General features: G+C 49.1%; 1 protein-coding gene across 1 annotated transcript in view; it reads left to right on the forward strand.

The window, feature by feature from the left end:
• The window catches only part of Spns3 (SPNS lysolipid transporter 3, sphingosine-1-phosphate (putative)), a 52,599-nt gene that overhangs the window by 18,930 nt on the left and 10,352 nt on the right, over nucleotides 1–23,317 (forward strand). Inside the window, exon 10 of the mRNA XM_055597304.1 lies at nucleotides 2,836–3,025. Within this exon, the coding sequence (XP_055453279.1) occupies nucleotides 2,836–3,025 (190 nt within the window). The remainder of the gene's footprint in view (nucleotides 1–2,835; nucleotides 3,026–23,317) is intronic.

Below are 23,317 nucleotides of genomic sequence, written 5' to 3' on the forward strand. Positions count from 1 at the left end.
GCCTGGTCTACACAGTGGGTTCTAGAACAGTAGTCAGAGCTACATAGTGAGACCCTGTCTTGGAGAAAAGAAAGAGAATGCCCCACAGACTTGCCTGTAGGGTAATCTGATTGAGGTATTCTCTTAGCCGAGGTTGCTGAATGTTGTCCTCTGGCCTCCGGATGTACATAGGACTCTATCTAGTTTGTGTTAAGTTGACCAAAAATTTAGCCAGCACAGGCAGGGAGCTTCCTGTGCAGCCACAGGAAGCTCCAACTCTGAAGCTGACGTGACCCAGAGGAGCTGCACGGCTGCATGGCGGGTAGTGAGAGTCCAGCCTCTGGGAGTGCGCAAGTGGAGTTACAGGGCCTGCTTGGGGCCCTGTGTTGGCAGGCGGGAGCCCGAAGGTCTCAGAGGCTGAGGCATATTTTCTGTGGGCATCAGAGCTGTGTGGGGAATGGGCTCTGGTGCCTTTCTGATTAATCAGCCTGCCTCTTGACAATCTTCAGAACCCACCACCACTGGCTCAGAGATGGGCACCACTTACTCAGATATGACTTCTTGGAGCCAGAGTGTGGCTGGGGAGGCTGCTCAGGGGAACATAGATGTCTCCCTGGTGGGAGAGAGCTGGTGGGCTCTGGCCCCGCCCTGGAAAGGCTGCGCCAGGCAGTCTCAGGCAAGCCCTGGGCTTCTCTGTTTCCACATTCCGTGCTACGTGGTGAGAGCGTCCCCATCGGTTCTCCACTTAGGGATGGACAGCTCCCAGAGGCTGACTGGTGGGGCCTCGCCAATCAGTTTGCTGGTGTCGGTCTTGTATGGCTACATTCTTTTCAAAAATTTTTTTATTATTTTAAATATTGTGACAAGGGCTGGAGAGATGGCTCAGTGGTTAAGAGCACTGGCTGCTGTCCCAGAGGACAGAGTTTGATTCCCAGCACCCACATGGTGGCTCACTACTGTCTTTAACTCTAGTACCAGGGGCTCTGGGGTCCTCTCTGGAATGCATCATCAGGAATGCATGTGGTGCACAGACATATGCAGGCAAAACACCCATACACCTAAAATACAATACCCTGTTACTATTTATGTGTAGTGCATGTGTGTGTTTCCACATGTGTGTGGAGACTAGAGAACAACTTGCTATAGTCATTTTTCTCCTTTCACCATGTGAGCATGGGACCAAACTTAGATTACTAGGCTTGGCAGCAATCTTGCCAGCCCACATGTCACGTACTTTATGTGAGTAGGAGGTCAGAGCTCAGCAGCTGCCCACCTTGGTTTTTAGGCAAGGCTGGCCGGCCAGAAAGCCTCACTGATCTGCCCGTCTCCGCCTTCCCAGTGCTGGAGTATAAAAGCATGGCATCATCTTGTCCGACATGTGTGCTGACGCTGAGGAACAAACTCAGGACTTTGTACTTGAACGACAAAGCACTTAACTGACTGAGCCATCCTCCTCAGCCCCCATGAGGGTAATAGATGGGCGCTGGCTATCTCATATAACTGTAATTTTTGTGTCTGAGAGGGGGCATGGCTCGGGGAGGCAAGTGTGTGTTGGGGCCACAGAGCTCCAGAGAACAGTGCAGAGCAAGGAAGAGAGGCTAGCCAGAAACCATGCGACTGGATCAGAGAATTTTGTCATTTGTGCAAAGGGAGTGAGGGACTGGGAGAGAAGGCTGCTCTGGCCATCAGGGCCGGTCCCGCAGGCTGTATGTGGGCCAGTGGCTTGAGGAGAGAACAGCAGAGAGCCTGGTGTTGGACTTGGCTGTTGAGTCCACTCTGGTCACTGCTCAGTAAGGCTTCGAAACTTCTTTAAAAGGAGCGTGAGTGGAGCAGGAGGATGACAGTGTCTGTGCAGATCCTGGCTCTGAATCGAGGAGCTGTCGGCTCGTCAGCTGGCATCTTCTTGGCCTTGCATCTGTCTGTCTGGGACTCTGGGTGAAAGTCAGAGTTCATTTGCTTAGCACGTGTCACCTGTGTTCTAGGCTCTGCGTTCCCAGCATAGAGAGCAGGAAGGAGACCGGATCTGCTCATAGCTTTCAGGAGTCTGCAGGGAACGGATGGTAGATAGTGCCACAGGGACCAATGAAAATAAAGCAGCCAGCAAGGGGCTGGGGGATGGTGTCCCCAGCGAGGGAATATTTGTGAGAATCATGTGGACTGAATAGGAGTTTGGAAAGTGTAGAATAAAGCAAGCAAGGGAACGAAGCTACAGCAGAATGTTCCAGATGAAGAAATGAAAGGATGTGAAGGGGCAGGGCAGAGGGCAAGAGTGTAGAGCTGGGGCCTGAGGACCAGGGGGCAGGGGCCGGGCCTCTGGGTGTTTGAGAGCTGGTGGAGGAGTTGGGCAGAGTGCGGCTGGAACATCGTCAATCCTGTCTGAAGAAACACTTTCGGAGGCCTGTGCAGAGAGATGGTCTCCAGCAGACAGGTGGGCTGAAGTGGTGCAAGAATGGGTAGGAACGCGGCGCTGCGGGGGCTGCTGGGAAGGTGTGTGGGGCCAGCGTGCAGACCGATATGATTCAAGAGGTGGATGTGCAGGCACGGGAGCACACGCTTTGATCCCAGCATTCAAGAGGCAGAGGCAGGCGGATCTCTGTGAGTTAAAGTCAGCTGGTCTACAGAGTGAGTCCAGGAGAGCCAAGGCATAGCAAGACCCTATCTCAACAAACAAACAAACAAACAAACAGCCCCTAAAACAAACAACAAAACTGGTGAATGTGTCCAGTGCCCGGACAGTTCTGCGCTTGTCTCCTGCTGCATGGCACCCGGCCTTGTAACTGGGTCAGCTGTCCTGGCCCTGGAGGCAGGAGGACGCAATGCGGCCCTGACCTGGTCCCCTCTGCTCTTTCCTGTCAGCCTGATTTTTGGAGCACTGACTGTCGCAACCGGCATTATTGGTGTCATCCTGGGGGCAGAGGCCTCAAGAAGGTACAAGAAGGTGAACCCCAGGGCTGAGCCCCTCATCTGTGCTTCTAGTCTGTTTGCCACCGCTCCTTGCCTCTACCTGGCTCTCATCTTGGCCTCAAGGACCCTCGTGGCTTCTTATGTAAGTGCGGTCCCCCGCTGGGAGTGGGGGGGGCCCTTGCGAACACCGGCGCACACTAAGTTGAGTCTTACTGCACAGGTCCAGACAGATTCTCCAGTGAGTACACTGGGGGCTGCCCAGAAAGGAGGCAGGGCTAGATTTGACCCCAAGTTCTTTTCTGGCTTTGGACTGAGTCCCTCTACACTACTGGCTGGGAGAACGAGTAGAGATGGGGGTGCTTATCTGCCCTAGGGTGCGGTGTAAGCCTGGGGAGGCATTGGAATGCTCCCCCAGTTCCAGATGAGGAAGGTTGGTCATGGCTGGTTCAGACCTTGCTTGGAAAGACAATTATGGCCAACATAAGATTTCCAGATCCAGGCCCCGGGACAGGTGTGCCGCAGCCTTTGCTAGTGTCTGTTCACTAAGGGCACTGTTCCTCTTCATGTGTCTGGACTTCTGTTCTTCCTGCCTTCATATTCACCTCCTCCAAAGTGTTCCCATATTATCCTATCAAGCATCCTGTCATAATTCAATGTCCCATCCTTCTTCCCCATCCCTGTCCTGCCAAATGGGAAGGGCTTGCTGTTCCTGGGAGGATAATACCAGGTTTGCCCCTGGGTGCTGGACACAGTACCCTTGCCCATAGGCATCTGGTCCACTGAGCTGGCTGGACTCAAGAGAGTAAACTGATGATGGTTTTACTCTCCTCCAACCAGTCCAGGTGACTGTCCTGTTGTGGTCAGTCACATTTGAGGACTTAAAATGTCGGGCTCCACTTAAATCACAGCTTCCACTCTGACTCTGAATAAGGCAGAGGTTATCCAGGCCCAGAAAATTGCCCTTGGGGACTCATGGAGTGCTCAATCCTTTGCCATGGACACCACTCCTCATGATTTTGACTCCTGCAGGCCTGAGCAGGTGAAGGATGGCAGAAAATGGACAAGGGTTCCTGGGAATGAGTTTTTTCTGCCATTGCCTTCTGAGGGATAGGAGGTAGGGTTGGGAACAGTTTTATGGTTTTGGAGTGGCTCTGACCTTGCTTAATTCCTCGAGGCAGGTGTGAGCTCTCCAGCAGGACACACCTGGCCTATGGGTAGTGAGTGCTAGGTTGCCCTCATGACCTCCATGATTTCCCTGCATGCTGTCCTTCTAATCCACCTGGTCGCTCTCCTTTTCCCATGGTGCACTCTGCTTCCTTTAGCACTCCGCCCTGAGTTCCCCAAGGGGACTCAGTAGTGATCCCCCTGCCTCTGCCTCCCAGAGCTGGGATGAAAGGCGTGTGCCACCACTGCCTACCAAGAAAGCGTCTCTTTTAAGAAATGCCCTGTGGGCGGTGAGATGGCGTGGTGGATGAAAGCACTTGCTTCCAACCCCGACAACCTGAGTTTGATCTTTGTAACCCTCATATTAACTCTGCATGTGCTGGATGGAAGGCTCAGCAATTACTGGCTATTCTTCCAGAAGACCTGGTTCAGTTCCCAGCCCTCGTATGGTGGGGCACAGCCATCTCAGATTCGGCCTCCTGGCCACCAGCATGCACATGATGTACATACATGCAGATAAAATACTCATACTCATAAAATAAATACATTTTTAAAAGAAAAAAAAAGAACCGAAATACTCCAGGCTTGATATGGAGCCTGCTCCTGGACAACTGGCTGGCAGTTGGCAAAAGATGCTTTTTCTGTTGCCGAAGCCTTCAGGTGTACCTGGAGCTGTCTCCAGGTTTCTATTCCTGTGATGAAGCACCATGACCAAAAGCAACTTGGGAGGAAAAGCTTTATTTCACTTAACACTTCGACGCCACAGTTCATCACGGAAGGAAGTCAGGGCAGAAACTGAAACAGAGGAGGAACCTGGAGGCAGGAGCTGATGCAGAGGCCATAGAGAGGTGCTGCTTCCTGGCTTGTTCTCATGGCTTGCTCAGCCTGTTTTCATACAGAACCCAAGACCTAGCTCAGGTCCCCACCCACAGTGGTCTGGGCCTCCCACAGTGGGCTGGTTCTCCCGCATGGTCACTGACTGAGAAAACACCCTACACTCTTACCCACAGCTGGATCTGATGGAGGCGGCCTCTCGGTTGGGGCTCCCTCCTCTCAGGTGGCTCTAGCTTCTGTCAAGTTGACATAAAACTAGGCAGCACAGGGGGATTTTCTCTGAATTTCCTGGAGACTGGAAGAGGCCTCCCATTCCTCTTATTCAATGACTCTTGACATTGCTGTGGGAAGGTTTTTCTCATTTCATCTGACAGACCAGAAAACTGAGGCCCAGAGAAAGCAACAAACAAACAAATGTTGCCTCAGGCCTGGATATCTCACGTCTGTGTCCTTGTCATTCTGTGGGAGAGAAGCAGCGGGCACATGCTGGGCACCAAGATGTGTTCATGGTTACTGTCTAGGTGGGGTGATGGGGACTGGTGAGGGCTGGTGGGACTCGTGGGGACCAAGCTTGCAGATAGACAGAGGCCTAGGTGGATGGGGGTCCTGTCAGAGGTGTGCTCCTGAGCCAGCCAGCTCTGCTCCAGCACACTGCCTTTTGGCTGTTTTGGGAACACAGATGTCCTGCAGTCTGCAGGCTTCAGAGCTGTGTGTCTCATCTAGAAGTGATATCAGGTCTCAGCTGATCAGTCCAACAGGGAGAACTCTTAACTCTTTTCCAGGCTGCCCTGGTTGAGGGTGGAGGGGCAGGAAGGTGCTTTTGAGTGAGGAGGTGCCAGTCTTCCAGTGCTGGAAGACGCTTGGCTTTTGGGATGCTCTGTGAGCCCTTAGTCTCCACAGCTCTGTCTGTGCTGCTGTTCTGGTGCCTACTGGAAGTTCTGACGTAAGCTACAAGCTGAGGACCTACCCTTACCAACCCTCATTCATGAAGCTTACGACCTGCCCATACTTTCTGCCCTGCCCTATTTCAGCCTTACAAGCTTTCCCCACGACTGTCCTCTGTAGTAGCCACTTCTTGCTGTTTACTTGATGTAATCCAGTCATCCTACATGGTCAGGGAAGCTTCTGGAGCCTTGCCTGCTCTAAAGCCTCGCCAGTTCCCTGGTTCTCCAAAAGAAGCTCCAACTTTTCATCCTCGCGTTTAAAGCTCTGCGAGAGTTGCCTTGACAGCCTCGTCGGCTGCCTCCTCTGCACTCCCACCCTTCCTGATTCCTGGAGCATGTCCAGGGGTTGGTCCCTTTTTCATCCACTCATCATCCTTCCTTGTCCATATATCTAAATCATCCTTGGCTTCCAGGGCAGGGCCAGCTTAGCACTGTCTCTTTTTGGAGGTGTCTTTTATTAGAGGTCTAGTCCTCCACTCTTAGCCTTATTGCATTCTCTCTCTCTCTCTCTCTCTCTCTCTGCCCTGAATCTCCATTTCTAGCATAGGCTGGCCTTGAGTTCAGAGAGCTGTCCGCTTTTTCTAAGATTAAAGGCATGTGCCAGCACACCCAGTTTGATTGAGACACTCTACAGCCCCAGCCTTCAATTCTAGCAGGGCCCTGGCCTGGCTCCTTCTCTTCTCATCTCTCCAGTCCAAAGTGCAGCCTTGGGAATGTAGGAGGAAGGTGGGAATCAGTCACTGCTTGCTGGGTGAGCAGTTGAAGGATAAGTTGTTTATATCCATTTTCCTATTCCAGCCTATTAAGTTTTGGCCATTGGATTACTAGTTCAAACGGTACAGATGCAACCATGAATAAAGCAGCCTCAAGTATCTCTGTCCCAAGGAAATTTACATTCTAGCTTGGAGAAACAGACAGCTACCAGGATATATGAGGAGAAGCAGGGCTTAGTGGGGGAGCCGTGGAATCTCAGCACTCAGGAGGCCGAGACAGGGGAGTTGTAGGCCAGGCAGGGCCGTATGCCAAGACTTCATCTCAAAGCAACCAAATAAACAAACAGATACGTAGGCGAAAACGTTACCCTATTTTATGATGATAAATGCATAGGAAACTGTAGAGTGGAGAAGGAATAGTGAGAGAGTGAGTGTCCATGAGAGGAGACTCCTGTCACACAGAGGCCAGGAGGCTCACTGGGAAAGTGCTGCATCCCTTCTTCTCCTCCTCCTCCTCTTGCAGTTTCTAGGAATGAAGGAGTGAATGGTGTAGGTATTTGGGATAAAAGAATTCTAACAATAGGGAATAGCAACTCTAAAGGGCCTGAGTCAGGGGTGTGCCTAGAGGGTCTGAGGAATGGCAAGGAGACCATTAGCTCATTGGTGTAAAGAGAATGGGAGGTGAGCACAGGGAGAATGATGAGGGCCTTTGGACCTCAGGTGGACAGAGTGGACGGGGTTGTATGCTTAGAGATGGAGATGAGCAGGCGGCTATGCCTTTTCGTCTGCTCCTCTGCTGTTACACTGACAGAGAGTTACAGCTTCACCAACCTTGCGTTCCTGGGGGGCATTTTCCTTTGGTCACAGCATATAATCATTTCCTCTGTTGCTGGAGTGACTTGGTAGGATTTTTGTATCTGTGTGAATAAGAGTTTTAGGGATATGTGTATTTGTATCTGTGTTTTTCTTGTGTGCAGGGCCATGGCTTCAGGTTGGCCTAGCAAGCGTTTCTTCCTTTTTTGTGTGTTTGCAGTTAGGAAGGATCTGTGTTAATTTGTCTTTAAACATTTGGTATAATTTATCAGTGGAGCCATCTGGTTCTGGGATTTTGTTAGGGAGAAGTTTTTTGTTTTTTTTTTTGTGGACTCGATATTTACTTGTTGAAGGTCAGTTCAGATTTTTCTGTTTCTTTTTGACTGAGTTTCACTAGTTTTTCTAATTTTCATTAAATTTTAATAAAATTTAAATTAAATCAGTTTCACTAATTTTTTAAATTATTTTTTATTTTTTGAGATTATAATATCCTGTCCTTCCACTGTGTGTATTCCTAAATACATAAATATATAACCTGCTTAGTCTTTATAATATTACTTGTACACACACACACATACACACACAGGCACACACATGTTTTTAGGGCTGGCCATTTAGTATTGGTGGGAGAGCAGTTGAAGGATAAATTGTATGCATTTATTTATTAAAACCTACTGAGTTTTGGTCATTGGCTTCCTAGTTCGAATGCTACAGATACAGCCATGAATAAAACAGCCTCCTGCTCTCAGCCTTCCTCAGTTGCCTGTAGCTCTCCGTGGAGGGCTGAGGCCTCATGAACATTCCCCGTCCACCTTAACGTGCCTGTTGTGTGGCTCAGCTCATGTCCGTGTTCAGCATAGGCAGTCATATTAGTGAGACTTTCTGACGTTCTGATTCTCCCGGGAGACAGTCTCACGGTGGACTCCTGATCCTCTGGACTGTCACTCTTTCAGCCCTTCCTCTGTAACGCTCCCTGAGCCTTAGGTGTGGGAGTTGTGTGTGGATGTGTCAATTGGAACGGGGCTCCACAACTCTGCATTTTGATTGGTCATGGTTTTCTGTAATGGTCTTCATCTTTTGCAAAGAGAAGTACTTTTCATTGTGTCAGGGATTTTTTATATTTAGTTTAATCTAATTTCTTGGTATATAAATGCTTATGGTATTTTCTTATTTCCATCTGTCTTCTGTGAGATTGATACCAGTACTCTCCATTCCCACTTCTGATAAGTTGAGTATTCTTTCCTTTTTTACATGTCAATTTAAAGGTTTGGGTTTAGTTTTTATTTTCTTTTCAAAACTCATTTGTTTTGTGTGGGGGCAGGCACGCCACTGTGTCTATGTGCGAGGCGCAGTAATGCGTGCCTGCACGTAAGCGTGGATACACCCTGTAAGGAATAGGGTGTATGTGTGCGTGTGTGTTCTTGCATGTGTAATCCTGCGCGCATGTGTGTTCTGGTGATGTATGTCAAGCTAACACACTGGTTAGGCTGGAACTGTCTACCTGCCTGTGCATGAGTGTCCGGAACTGCAGATAACCGTGTGGAGGGTGCCTGCTTGTGAGGCTGAACATAGCTTTTCTCTTATTTTAGGCGCTGCAACTGCATTGCGTGGGGAGGAGGGTTTTGGCAGAATAGTGTGTCTGCTCCCAAACTGGTAGAAACCAAGTTTTCCTGGGTTCCGTGGAATGAAATTTCCTGAGCATTAAAGTCTGGTCTGGGCCTCTGTTGTGGGAGCTCAGGTCCTGTGGCCTGCCTGCAGGTGTGAAGACTCCGTCCCCCATCCTTCAGGCCTCTTGGCAAGGGAAGAGGACTTCCCGGCCGTTAATTAGGATCCAGACACACGCCCAGCAGGTCTTGGCTCACACCCCTTGCTTGGCCTTCTTCCCAGAGTCGTTGCCCTTCAGAGGAGAAGGAGGTTGTTCTCAGGAGGACTGAGCCTGATGCGGGGCTCAGCCGTTACTGGAGGGTACGGCTGGAGGTTGGCAGCCCCACTTTCGGTGGGTTTTGCTCTTGTGCTCAGGATGAAGTAGCCAGCGTTGGGACACGGCAAAGAGTACGCACTGGGGATCTGAAAGACCCGGCTGTCACTCCTGCTTCTTCATTTTCTGCTTGTGTTGCCCAGGGCAAGATCCTGACCTTGCTGATCCTCCGGCTTTTCAGCAGTGAGATGGGAGGCTACTTACCTGTGCTCACACTGAGGAGATAAATGAACTTTTGAGCCTGTTCTAGTTACTATGGCTATGTAATGAAATTTGGCCATTCAAAACAACAAAAGCATTTCTTATGCAGACAGAGTTTTCAATTGGGTAAGACTAGGCTGGAGATGGGAGGAGCTGACATCGTTTTTTTTCTGTCTGAAGTCAGGTAGGCAGAAGGGAGGGCTGGAACCGCGGAAGCCAGAGCTGTCTGGCAGGTGATGAGAACTTAGCTAAAGTACTTGCCCATGGCCGCTCTGTGTAGCTTGGGTTCCCTCACAACATGGTGGCCAGATTCCAAGCACTAGCAGCCAGGGAGAGCTGGCCAGGTGAAGCTGTCTTGCTTCAGATGCTTCAAAGTTTCATATGAAACTTTCCTAAAAAGTTTCTTTGAAAGTGATACTTTCTCTTGTACTCTGACTTCTTTCTCAAAATAGCAGGCTGGAGAAACAGACTCTGTTTTATTTTTTTAAAAAGATTTATTTCTTTATAATGTATACAATGTTCTGTCTGTATGTACACCTGCACGCCAGAAGAAAGCACCAGATACCATTATAGATGGTTGTGAGCCACCATGTGGTTGTGGAATTGAACTCAGGACCTCTGGAAGAGCAGACAGTGCTCTTAACCTCTGAGCCACCTCTCCAGCCCCAGACTCTGTTTTAAAAAAATAGACATATAAGTATGTGTGTGTCTGTGTGAGTATATGCCGCATGGTGGGTGCCTGAGAAGGTCAGAAGAAGGCGTCAGGTTCCCTGCAACTGCAGTTACAAGTGGTTGTGAGCTGCCAGGGTGGGTGTAGAGAATCGAACTTGGGTCTTCTGAAAGAGCAGTTGGTGCTCTTAACTGCTGGGTCATCTCTCCAGATCCCTAGAGTTTATCCTCTGATGGGAGGATCAATGACCTGAAAAGCATGTGATACTACAAGTGGTTGCTGTGGCTCAGGTCTTCTTGTCTCCTGCCCTTTGAGTCTCTCTGAGGTTTCACCTTGAAGGGAAGCAAGTCTGGGCACATAGACAGGAAGCCCAGTAGTGTGAGTCTCTGGCCCCACTCTGTTCTTATGCTCTCACAGGGGAGAGGCCTGGAGTTCAACTGCGGCTGGGCTTTCTGAGCTGAGAGAATAATATACTGATGTGTCCAAGGTCTTCAAGGAGTAGCTCTGAGGCCATGTCTTAGCCAGGAGGAGCTGCAGGGACCCCTGTCCTTATCAAGTGTGAGCAAAACAACACACACTCTACGTGGAGTCAGAGAAATATATGTCAGAGAAGGATGTGACCTGTGGGGGTAACAGAAGAGAAAAGGACACAGGATGACATTCAAGGGGCTGGGGGATAGAAGGACCCCATGATGAATGCTTCAGAACTGACCAGAAGCAAGGGAAGGATGGAGTCACGCGGAAGTGGGAGAGCAATCTGCAGGGGAACCACAGGTATCCAGACTCCGGGGAATGTGACTGATGGGAATAGTGGAAACGTGCCTGGGATGGGTGAGCCAAGGCAAGGTGGGACATGCGCTCAGAGTAATGCCAGGAAGTGGGGGTGTGGATCATGTAAGACCTTGTACCTACAATGACTTTGGTTTCAGATTTGAAGTGAGGACCACTGAATGTGTCCTGCATCCAAATGAGGTGATCTAATTAGGTATCTCTTGCTGCCTAACAAATCACCCCCAAATTTAATGGCTTAAAAGAGCCTACTACAGTAATTATAATTATTATTTTGAGATAGTCTCATGTGGCCGCTTTGCTGGCCAGTTTTATGTCAACCTGACACAAGCAAGTGTCATCTGAGAGGAGGAAACCTCAATTGAGGAAATGCCTCCGTAAGATCAGGCTGTAGGTAGGCCTGTAGGGCATTTTCTTAATTAGTGATTGATGTGAGAGGGTCCAGCCCATTGTGGGTGGAGCCATCCCCCAGGCTGGTGGTCCTGGGTTCTATAAGAAAGCAGATTAAGCAATCCATGGGGAGCAAAGCAATAAGCAGCACTTCTTCATGGCCTCTGCATCAGCTCCTGCCTCCGGGTTTCTGCTCCGTTTGAGTGCCTGTCCTGATGTCCTCTGAAGATGAAGTGATGTGGAAATGGAAGTGAAATAAACCTTTCATCTCCAAGTTACCTTTGGCCATGGTGTTTCTTCACAGCAACAGTAACCTTGACTAAGACAGCTTTGAACTGACTATGTAGCCAAGCACAGCCTTGAATTTCTGATCCTCCTGCCTCCACCTACACTTCCAAGGTCTGGGATTACAGGTGTGCACCAGCACACACAGTTTAGACAATGCTGGGCTTTGTGCATGCTAGCGGAGTACTCCACCATCTGAGCCACATTCCTAGTGCTCAATAATTACTTCTCATCGCAGGATGGTTTCAACCTTGTTGTTATATCCGTCCATCCATCCATCCATCCATCCATCCATCCATCCATCCATCCATCCATCCATCTTTGCCTGTGCTCACTCATGTGGCTGCACGGCCCTGACATGTGCTGTAATTCCCACACTGGTCTCCTGAGGCTATTTTGCATATGACTTTTCACCCTTTGTTAGAGTAGATTAGCTTCTTTTCAGAACAGTATCTAAGAGACCAAAGTAGACGATGCAAAGTCTTTTAGCGAACATCACTCCGCCTTCTTCTGTTGGCTAAGGTGATGTAGAGGCCACCCAGGTTCACTGAGGAAGGGCACAATTCAAAGGCATGAACACGATACTGCAGGATTAATGGGGGTCATTTTGCAACTGTCAGTCACACAGCTTACAGACCTCTCTCTGGGGCCAGTGAGATGGCTCAGCAGGTAAAAGAGCTTGCTGCTAAGCCTGACAACCTGACCAACACAGTGGAAGAGGAGAACGACGTTGTCCTCTGGCTTTGTGGTAGGCACACACTTCTCTCTGCGGGCCTGCACAAGCACAAATAAATAGAGAAGGGGGAAACTTGAAATAAAGAATGCAGGGGGAATTCTGATTGCTGTGTTAAGATGGAATGGGAGGTATCAAAGTCAGGAAGAGGAAATAATGAAGAGGTTTTTCCAATGATGCAGGCCAGCGAGGAAGTGTGGAGAAGTGGTCAGGTTCTGGGTGTGTTATGGAAGTAGAGTAACAGGATTTCCTGCCAGATTGGGTGTAGAGTGAAAGAAAGAGTTCAGAGTGTCTCTGTGGCTTGGGGCCTGTGCCACTGGAGTCAGGGAGTTGCTATTTACTGAGGGGATGTTTGAGGGAGGGGCAGGGTAGCTGTTTTTAAAGTTCTGTGGGGTTCCAATTTAGGCATGTTAAATTTGGGATGTATATTAGTTGCTTTTTCTGTTGCTCCGACAACAGCCGGTGAGGAAGGAAGGGCTTTTTCTGCTTCACGGTTTAGGGCTGCACTGTGGTGGGAAGCAATGCAGCAGAAGCACGAGGCAGCCAGACACACTGGCTCACTTACGCCTCTACTGCTGTGACAAAGACCATTAAGAGCGACTCGGGGAGAGAAGTGCTTATTTCATGTTGCATCACCGAGGGATTCATGGCAGGGACTGTACTTAAGGCAGTAAGCTGGAGGTCGGAACCAAAGCAGAGGCCAAGGAGAAGTGTTACTCACTGGTTTGTTCCTCACGCCTTGCTCGCTTGCTCTCTTATACAACTCAGGACCACTTTCCCAGGGGTGCCATCACCTCTGTAAGCTGGGCCCTCCCACATCCCACATTCATCAAGAAAATACCCTACTGTCTTGTCTGATGGAGGAATTTTCTTAGTTGAAGTTTCTCTTCCCAGAGAACTCTAGCTTGTGTCAAGTGGATGAAATAATTAGCCAGCACACACTACATTGGTAGTAAGGAAGCAGATGAATGCTGGTGCTCTGCTCATCTTCTCTCTCCTCCTCCTCCTCCTCCTCCTCCTCCTCCTCCTCCTCCTCCTCCTCCAAGCTGAGACAGAATATCACTGTGTAGCCTCGGTGTACCTCAAACTCACTATGTAGAGCAAACTGGCCTCAAAGTCACAGAGGTGGCTTTTGCCTTCTGAGTTCCGGGTGTGCCATGCCACCGCTTGGTCTCAGTTTCTCCTTCTCATTCAGCGCTAGACCCCAGGCCATGGATGGGTGCTATCGACACTCCATATGGTCCTCATTTGCAGCTCTCCAGAATCAGCCTTACAGACATCACCAGAACTTATTTTCTAGGTGATCTCAAATCCAGTCAACAAGGTGGTCAAGGTGCCCATACAGGCCGCTTCTTGGGACATCCAGCTGAAGATGCCAAGAGGCATGTGCTGTGTTGAAGCCAGGAGTTTGAATGAGTCAGCCTAGTTTGAATGAAGTGAGTGTAGTTTGGGAAAAGCCACAGCACAGGGATAACCTTCCAGGCCCTCCCAGGCCAGGGTGGGGTCCATGGCACTGCCATCATGAAAACCAAGTTTCAACCAACAATCCGAACTACTAGAGTGTATCAGGTTACATATGCTATGTACATGAGTTTCTGGTCTGCACGTATGTATGTATGTATGTATGTACAGCACATGCATGTCTGGTGCCTACAGAGGCCAGAAGAGAACATTTGATCCTCTTGAACTGGAGTTATCGATAGTCGTTAGTTTTGTGGGTGCTGAGAGCTGAGCCCAGGTCTTCTGCAAGAGCAACCAGTGCTCTTAACTACCAAGCCATCCTTCCAGTCCCAACAGTGATATTTTCACTTGGGGGAAGCTTAGAATATTTAGTGGTTGCCAGGTGTGGTAGTACCTGAGAGGCAGATCTTTGTGAGCTTGAGGCTAGCCTGCTCTTCTACGCTGCTACTGAGTTCCAGAACTACAGTGAGATTCTATCTCGAAAAGGAAAATAAATAAAACAATTTAGAAAGCACAAAGAAGAAACTGATAATTATACACATTTTCAGCTCCGAGTAGTTTCTCTTAACATATCGGCCTGTTTGCATCCATGTATGTTGTTTTATTAGCTGAACATCATTCTGTTTGTCTTTCTGTTCCTTATGGTTCAGTAGAGATACTTTTGCTGCTGTTGTTATTTTGTTATATGTTAATTTACATATTTGTTATATGTAGCTGGGCTACATAGTCTCACTCTGTAGCTCAGGCTGGCCTGAAACTCAGCATGAAGCTTAGGCTGGTCTCAAACTTGTGGCAATTTCTTGCTTCAACCTTCCACACACTGAGATTACTGGCATGAGCCACAGTCCTCAGGTAGTCAGAAGTATCTTCATTCAACTGGGGTCATGTGATTTTAAATAACTTTCACAAATTATTATTATTTTTTTATATGTACGGTTGGTTTGCTTGAATGCATGTCTGTGCACTATGTGTGGCCTGGTGGCCACAGAGGCCAGAAATGTTAGATCCCTTGGAACTGGAGTTAGAGACAGTTGTGAGCCACTGTGTAGGTGCTATAAATAGAACCTAGGTCCTCTGGCAGAGCAGCCAGTGCCCATAACCACTGAGCCATCTCTCCAGCACCTTAAACACCTTTTCTTTGCAGTTATTTCTTTTTTGTATGTGCATGTATGTGTGAGCCTGTGTGCCCATGCTGTGACGTGCATGTGAGGTTAGGGAACAATTTGCAGAACTCCTAGTTCTACCCAAACAGTTCCATCAATTGGGAACCAAATGTTCAAACACGAGAGCCTAAAGGGGTTATTCTCATTCAAACCACCACATCTTATTCCCTGGCCCCTGGAAAGGCGTGTTCCTAGAGGTGGACTTGGAAATCTCAAAAGCCCATGGCACTCCCGGTTAGCGCTCAGTGTGTCCTGGCTACTGTCGAAGATGTCAGCTCTCTGATACTGCTCCAACGCCAGGCCTGCCTGCCGCCATGCTCCCTGCCGTGACGCTCATGGACTCTCACCTCTGCAACTGCAAGCCTCAAACTAAGCTCTTATAAGCTGCATTAGCCATTGTGCATCCGTCTCTAAAGCATGTGCTTCCCCTCAGGTCTAGGCAGTCACCGGCAACACCTAGTCTCTGTAGCTTGCCTTTGCTAGACGCCTCCCAGAAACAGGATCACAGAGCACGTATTGTTCACATGGTTCTACCCGAAGAAACTGAGGTGAAGGCAAAAGCATTAAACTCAAATCAGTTGTAGAGTTTGGATTTACTGACAAATACCAGCTACGAAAAAAAGAGAATTTCTCCCCTCCTCTCCATAACTTCCCAAGTTTTGTTATTTTTATTTTTACATTTTCTAGAGTTATAACATCCACAATCTGTTCTCTGTGGATAATCACTGTAGCTGCTGACAGTGGTCCCATATGTAAACGCAGTCAGTGCTCATTATCAGTCTGTGTATATAGATTCTCTGTCACTGAGCTCTTTATTTTGTGTCACCTTCTAAGTGGGTGAGTTTCAGCCTTAAATGGGTTAACATAGTTGGGGTTTTGGTTTTGTTCTGAGACAGAGTATCATTAATTTTCCTCTAGTTGGGTGGAAACCACAAGTACTTGAGAAGCAGCTCTCCCTGCATGTGTAAACCCTTGGGTACTGCAGGCTCAGGGGCTGAGCTGACAGAAGGCCTTACCTGGCTAAGCCATTGTTTCTCAGCTTGTGGGTTCGGACCCGTGCATAGCTGATTACGATTCACAACAGTAGCAAACTTGCAGTTATAAAGTAGCAATGAAAATAATTTTATAGCAGGGCACAGTGGCGCAGACCTGTAATGCCAGTATTCGGGGAGGCCGAGGCAGGCCATCTCTGTGAGTTCAAGGCCTGCCTGGTCTACAAAGTAAGTCCAGGACAGCAAAGGCTACACAGAAAAACCCTTTCTCAAAAAAAAAAAAAAAAAAAAAAAAATTAAACAACAACAACAAAAACCCTAAGACAAATTTTTTACAAATTATGGTTAGGGTCACCCCAAAACGAGAGAAACTGCATTAAAGGGTCAGAGCATTAGAAAGGTTGAGAACCATTGCAAGCTGTAAAGCCCACAAGCTCATGGCTCTAGGCCATAGAAGCCAGAGACGTAGGACTGGGTGCTCGGGCTGGAGGAACGTTGCTCTGGCCTTTGATAGCCACGGTGGGTCACTCCTGGCTAGTGAAACGCTTGGTGTCTAAGCACCAGTGAGAGGGGGCGGTGGCAGCAGCAGCAGCAGCAGCAGCAGCAGCAGCAGCAGCAGCAGCAGCCAGCGTTATAGTTATATAACTCCTAAGCTTTGCATGCTGGGACCCTGGGCTCTTAAAACCTTGACATCTCCCTGAACCTCTTCAGGGGACGACGACCCTCCAAATGTGACCTCTGGCTCTATAGCTTCTGCTTTCTCTGGATTCCCATCATCCTTCGCCTTTTCCACCACCTGTGATCCCTACCATTTCTGCCTTTGGTATTTTCTGGCACTGTTCAGCCGCTCCCCTGCCACCGTACAGCTTTGGCCACTGCTTCTGCTGCCTCTGCTGCCGCTGCCGCCGCCATCATCATCATGTTACCCACTCAGTCTCCTTTAACCACGGTAGAGACCAGTAGGAAGACCACTTGGGAAGCCTCCTGTGGGGCCTGTGTTCTAACTTCACTGGGTGGCGTGGGAAGGCGTCCCCCAAAGTGAGCCAAACAACCCTATGTAGCCAGCAAAGTGGAGTGGTATAATTTGCACCATTCACAGCACACCTTCAAGTTCTACCAACAGAGGCCTTATCTGGACAGCCTATCAGCCTAGCGTTGCGGGGCATGAGCTTCCTTCCTGAGAGAAGAGCTGCAGCGTCAGCTGGTCATCAGAGTTGCCAGGGCTGCTGACCCAGGTTCCTGGAGCAGGCATGACTAGCTCAGGCCTCCTGGAGTAGGAGCCCTAGCTTAGAGCTCCAGCTCATTATGGCTGAAATGGAGTGTTCTCAGAGTGCAGTAGAGGACTTAAAATGATCAGGTGGTGTACATACTTTTAATCCCAGCATTTAGAATTGCTGAGGCAGGAGGGGTGAAGCCAAGGCCATCCTGTTAGAGAGGGAAATACCAGGCCAGACAGAGGTACCTGGTGAGATCTTAACTGAAACAGTAAAGCCAGGGCTGGGGATGTACCTCAGTTGACAGTAACTGCCTAAAACGCATGAGGCCCTGGGTTTGAGCCCTAACTCTACATAAACTTAATATGGGCGTATCCCTCTGTCAGATGGGAGAATCAGATGTTCAAGGTCGTCCTTGGCTACCCTGATCAAGGTTATCAGAGACCCTATCTAAAAAAATTAACAAAAAAACACTCTCCCCAGCTACAACAACAAACCAAATCGGGTCAACCACCACCAAAAACAAAAATCAGATATGACTAGGCTGTCTTGGAGGCAGCCCTGTTGTTTGCTAACAGGCTGCTTAGCTGACATTCCCTGCTGCAGGCAGCCAGGCATGGCAAGGGACCTGACAGCTGCCACTCAAATGTTTGAGCGGCTCACTGCCAAATAGCTGAATTTATTCGAAGGAAATAAATATCAAGAAGTACATCTCAAAGAATTATCACAAAATTAGCATTCCCTAAATATACTATTTATTTATTCATTTTTGTGTGTGTTCGAGGCCCTAGGTTGTCTTCCTCTGTTGCTCTGCGCCTTATTTGGTGAGACAGGCTCTCCCACTGAACCTGGACCTCACTGACTCAGCTGGACGGTCTTGCCAACAAGGTCCTCCTTTTTCCCAGCTTTGCATTTGGAGTTCTGGGAGTGCTTAGAAGCCCCTACACCTGACTCTCTGCGTGGATCCTGAGCATCTGAATTCAGGGCTTCAGGTTTGTTCAACAAGCACTTTACTGACTGAGCCGTGGCCCAAGCACCAAGATTAAAATTTTTTCTTTCTCTTTTTAAGATGTTATATGTGTGAGTGTTTTTCCTAAGCATATATATGTGTACCATGTGCGCCTGTGGTGAACCGGCCTCAGAAAGCGTCAGGTTTCCTGGAACTAGAGTTACTAATGTTTGTGAGACACCGAGTAGATGCTGGGAATGAAACCTAGGTCCTCTGAAAGAGCAGCTGGTGCTCCTAACCACTGAGCCAACTCGCTATCCCCCCAGTTAGCATCCTTAACAATTACCTTCTTATGATGCTTAACTGTATGTAACCCCAGGCCTAATGCTCCTAGGGAAAGTTGGGCTCCTCTCTCTGTCTTTTTACTACATAGTCCAGGCTGGCCTCAAGCTCAAAGTGATCATCTTCCTGCCTCCATCCTCTGAGTACTCAAGATTACAAGCATGTGCCCTGGTGCCCAGCTCCTTAAAAAAAAATTTTTTTTTAAGTTTTTTGTTTTGGTTTTTTTTTTTTTTTTTTTGCTTTTTGAAACAGGGTGTGTAACTCCAGCTGTCTTGGAACTCACTCTGTAGAGCAAGCTGTTCTCGAACTCACAGAGATTCACTTGCCTCTCCTCCCCAAGTGCTGGGATTAAAGGTGTGTGCAACCACGTCTAGCCTTGATCTTTAAAATTCTTAATGTTGATCCTTTTAATTTTTTTTTCTGGCTTGTGGATACTGAGATATTTCATTATTAGTTCTTGAAATCCAATACCTTAGTGGGTGTATCAGTCTTTATTGCCATGTAACAAATCACTCCCAAACACAGCCGTATAAGACAGTCATTGTGGTCTCATCGTTGCGTGGGTTACTAACACAGACACGGCTTAGTTGGGTTTTTCTCTCAAGGTGCAGGTGAGGTACTGGCTCAAGGTCTCTTTACTGTAGCAAGCTCAGCTGGGAAGGCTGCAGGCTCACGAGTGCTTGCTGGCAGGATTCAGACCTTTGGGTGGTGAGTCCCCTTTCCTTACTGGTTGTTGGCTCTCAATTTCTAGATATGTGGATTTTTTTTTTTTTTACAGTCTTGAGACCAATCATAGGCACAAGCAAGATAGGCCCAGTCTCTGCCACTGAGCTACACTTTCCATCAGTTGCTTCCTTTGCTTAGCGGTTTGCTTCATCGAAGCAAAGAGGACAGGAGAGGATGACTAAGAAAGAACAGCTGACATTTTATGGTCCCCTCACAGAAATGTTAGCCCACCTCTTTGCTGTCATTTACTCATTCAAAGCAAGTTACCAAGTACACCTAACTTCAGGGGTAGAGGGACTTAAGGAAGCCACTCCCCACAGCCAGGAAGTGTGCCGAAGAGGTGCCTCACAGCATCTCAGGGCCGTCATGACAGCTCTTCCCGCTGCAGCCCAGCAGCTGGTCCTTCCTTGTCTTCTTCTCCTTGTGCTGGGCCATGGTTGGGACTGGTACTTGCATGAGGCAAACAGACACCGACAGAGAAGACTGTAAGTCTTTGCCCTAAGAGTGGGCACTACCTCCTCAGTGGCGTGTCTCTGTACCTCACTCGTGCTAGTTCGCCCTCGCCCTGCTCATCCTCATCCATCCTCCATGCCGTCCACTTCTATGATTTTTTTTCTTTTTTGTCCTCTTAGCAGCCACCAGGAAGTGAGGTCATTTTTACTGTGTTAGCTCTGTGTCGCTGTTGTTTGTGGTTTTGCTCCTCCAGTTGGTTGTATTTCCTCAGGTAAGTCATCTCCCTCTGTGTCTTTTCCTGCTGAGGGCTGGTTTTATCTGTGAGCACGTTCTGTGTCATATCCTTCTCAATTATTCCACAGTTTGAAATAGTGATAAGGTTGTTTGTGTCCCTTCTCCTACCAACTGCCTTCAAGGTCGGATTCTGCCCCGGTTTCTCTCCCTTTCCCCTCCCTTCTTTATTCCTACTTCCTCCCCTTAACTCTTTCCTTTTCCCTCCCTCTCCTTTGTTTGCTGTTCTTTCTATCCTTTCCTTCCTTAGAAAATATTATTTTTATTTTAGGTGTGTGGGACTGCACGCTGTGTGTGAGAGAGACGTGTGTGCCCATGCAAACCAGAAGAGGACTCCTTGTCAGACTGCTTGGGGCTGGGGTTACAGGCATTTACGGACTGTCTGATGGGTGCTGGAAGAGCAGAGCACACTTAAGCACTGAGCCATCTCTCTAGCCCTCTTTCCTTCCTATGAGAGAGCAGGTACGTTAAGGATGGTTGTAGACAGGGTTTTCCTAACTTCTCTTTCTACCTTTTCCCCCTATTGCCCTATACTTTTTCTCTTTCTTTTCATTATCTTTCTTTCTCTACTTCCTTTCCTCCGTCCTTCCTTCCTATATGTCTGCATAGTTCCTGTGGTGTGTACAGAGCACATTCCCCTGTCCTGGGTGTGAGCAGCTCTGCTCGGACACTACACTGGCTGTGCTCTCAGAGTTCTTGACTCTGGTCCAGGCTTCTCTGTCGCTGTCCTCTTCTGCACAGGGGCTGCAGTTTGAGTTGAACATTAGGCTGTAGCAGTTTCTGTCACCTGAGGGAATTACAGAACCAGGTAGAAACGAGTCTTTGTTGGGGTACCTGGGCTTGGCTCCTAGTCAGCGGGGCTCCTTGTGTAATTGGTGGGTGCAGCCCCTTCTGGGATGGGTGCTGCCTGCTGGTGGAGGTGGGACAGGAAAGTTCGGGTTCCTCATTTTTGCAGCAGCTTGTCCCACTGGCTCTCTGTTAAAGACACCGATGAGCTGTATCCTCCTCCAGAGAGGAAGGCTTTGTAGAGCGGCTCTGGGGAGACTGAGTAGCAGACACTGTAGAACCATCTGCCTTTATGCATGCCTGCCAGCATTTAATGTTTATTTCATTAGATTTTGCTCCTGTCTTTGGTGAAGACGCTTTTCTCTGCCTTTCGGCTTCTGGAGAGAAGGAAAGTCCATGGTGCAAGCTTAGCCACCATCTTGACCTGGGAGCTGCCCCAGACGACCTCTAAGGCCCTTTCCAACTCAGATTTGATCCTGACATTGAATTTGCTCCCTACCCAGGTAGAATGGAGCAGAGCCAGCATGGGCATCCCTGAGGCACTTAGAGTGGGCTGTGGTGGCTGTCCTTTTTGACCTTGAGGACTCCCGAGGCAGTCTGGGATGAACCAGGGTGTGTGTCTCCTGGAGCTGTGGTCATGGATCATCTGAGAGTCATCTTCTGGGACAGACATTGCTCAAAGTGCTGCCTTAGCTCTTCAGAACTCTCCTACTACTTCCTGAGACCACCCCTGAGGACTTCTGGGGGAAACCCTTTGTTTTCTGCTCTTTGGCCTTGAGTAATCAGCACCCCACCCCCAGGCCTGCCTCAGTGGGGCTGAAAGAGGCATCCTCTTGCTAGGATCCAGCAGGTGTCTCTCCTTGTGTGGCAGCACAGCCCACCAGGAAAGCTCACACCCTGACAGGATTCTCCAGGAGGACCCCAGAGCATGCGGCCCTGTTTTCCGGCCGCCAGCTTACCAGGTGGTTGGGTGGTTGATGGCCTCTGAAGACCAGTCAGTGCCCTGTGCTCCATGCCAGTCCCTGCCATTACAGGTTGGCAGGCCTACAGATAGAACATGCCAGCCACATGGCTGCTTGCTGGCAGCCAGACTGTACTCTGGGTCTGTCCTGGCTGACTCAGCCATGCTGCATGTGGCATTTCTGCATAAGCAGGGAAGGTTGCTTGGTTTTTCCTGGATACCACGAGTCCAGAGGGGACAGTGGCTTTCTTCCTTCCCAGTGGGTCTTAGAATCCATTCTTCAGAGATCAGCCAGTGCTCAGTTTGGAGGCTGAGGTGGGCTCAGGTTGAAGACACAGGCTTGGGGGGCTGACCCTGCCCAGGATGTACTGTCCTCTTTCCTCCTGTGTGTGTGCCTACCTTTGTGTGTGTGATGAGAGTTGTGCATGTGTGACGGCACAAGTGCGTGTATGTTTTGTGCCTGGATGTGTAGAGAGTGAGGGTGTGTGTGAGAGAGTGTGTGACTGGCCCTGTTCTGAGACCACAATGCTGTGTGGACATGGGAGGCTTCTCTGCAGCTACTGTTCAGTCTGTGGCTGTGCATTCACTGTGAAGTTTGGTTTTTGTTTCTGAGATGGTGTCTTGCCATGTTGGTCAGGCTGACTCAAACCCTTGGACTCTCGTGATCAACTGCCTCGGCCTCCCAAGTGGCCGGACCTTACAGGGAGCCTTCTATACCTGGCGCCATGCTTGCTTTGACATTTTATGTATCTCCTCTGTTGCCTGCATGTATGTGTACATGGGATTTGTGAGTGTTGTGTGTGCATGTGCACTGAAGCTTACGTGCACATTGTGATGCACTGCACATATGAAGTTGTATGCACAGGAGTCTGAGTATGATCATGTTGTCGCAGCTCAAGGATGAAATGTCAGAGGTCAGGGGCTCTCCAGCACAGGCCATTTCTCAGCCCCTCATAGCCATGAGGAGTTAAGTCAGGGTGCAGGGAAGCCACCAGACCCCGAGGAGGAGCCCAAGGCAGAATCAGATTTCCCCTGTGAAGCCCCCTCCAGGCAGGTGTAGAGGAGATGATAGGGCCTGGGAAATGGAGAGGTCTGGATCACGCCGTCAGCCATGGACAGGAGGATGGAGGATGCAGAATGCAGAGTCATGCAGGGCCGGCCGGTGCTGGAATTTGTCTGCCTCCCTGAACCTAAGGGAAAGCATCTCAGCAGCAGTCGGCGGCTGTGTCCTGTGTCCTGGCTGGCTCAGCCACACTGGGCAGGAACGCTGATGAGGAAGGGTTGAGGGAAAGCAAGTTAGGGGACATGTCAATGTGACATATATGTTGCTGTCCAAGAGGGACTTGGACCTGAGAGATGAGCAGTTGAACAAATTCTTCAAAACTACAGACTAAAAGACAATTTATATTTATTTAATGTATGTGTGTGTGGTGTGTGTGTGTGTGTGTGTGTGTGTATGTGGTGTGTGGTGTTTGTGTGTGTGGTGTGTGTGGTGTTTGTGTGTGTGTGGTGTGTGTGTGTTTGTGTATGTGGTGTTTGTGTGTGTGTGGTGTGTGTGTGGTGTGTATGTGGTGTTTGTGTG

This window comes from Psammomys obesus, unplaced genomic scaffold (genome assembly GCF_907164565.1).
Source record: "Psammomys obesus unplaced genomic scaffold, mPsaObe1.curated_primary_1811, whole genome shotgun sequence".
Lineage (NCBI taxonomy): Eukaryota > Metazoa > Chordata > Mammalia > Rodentia > Muridae > Psammomys > Psammomys obesus.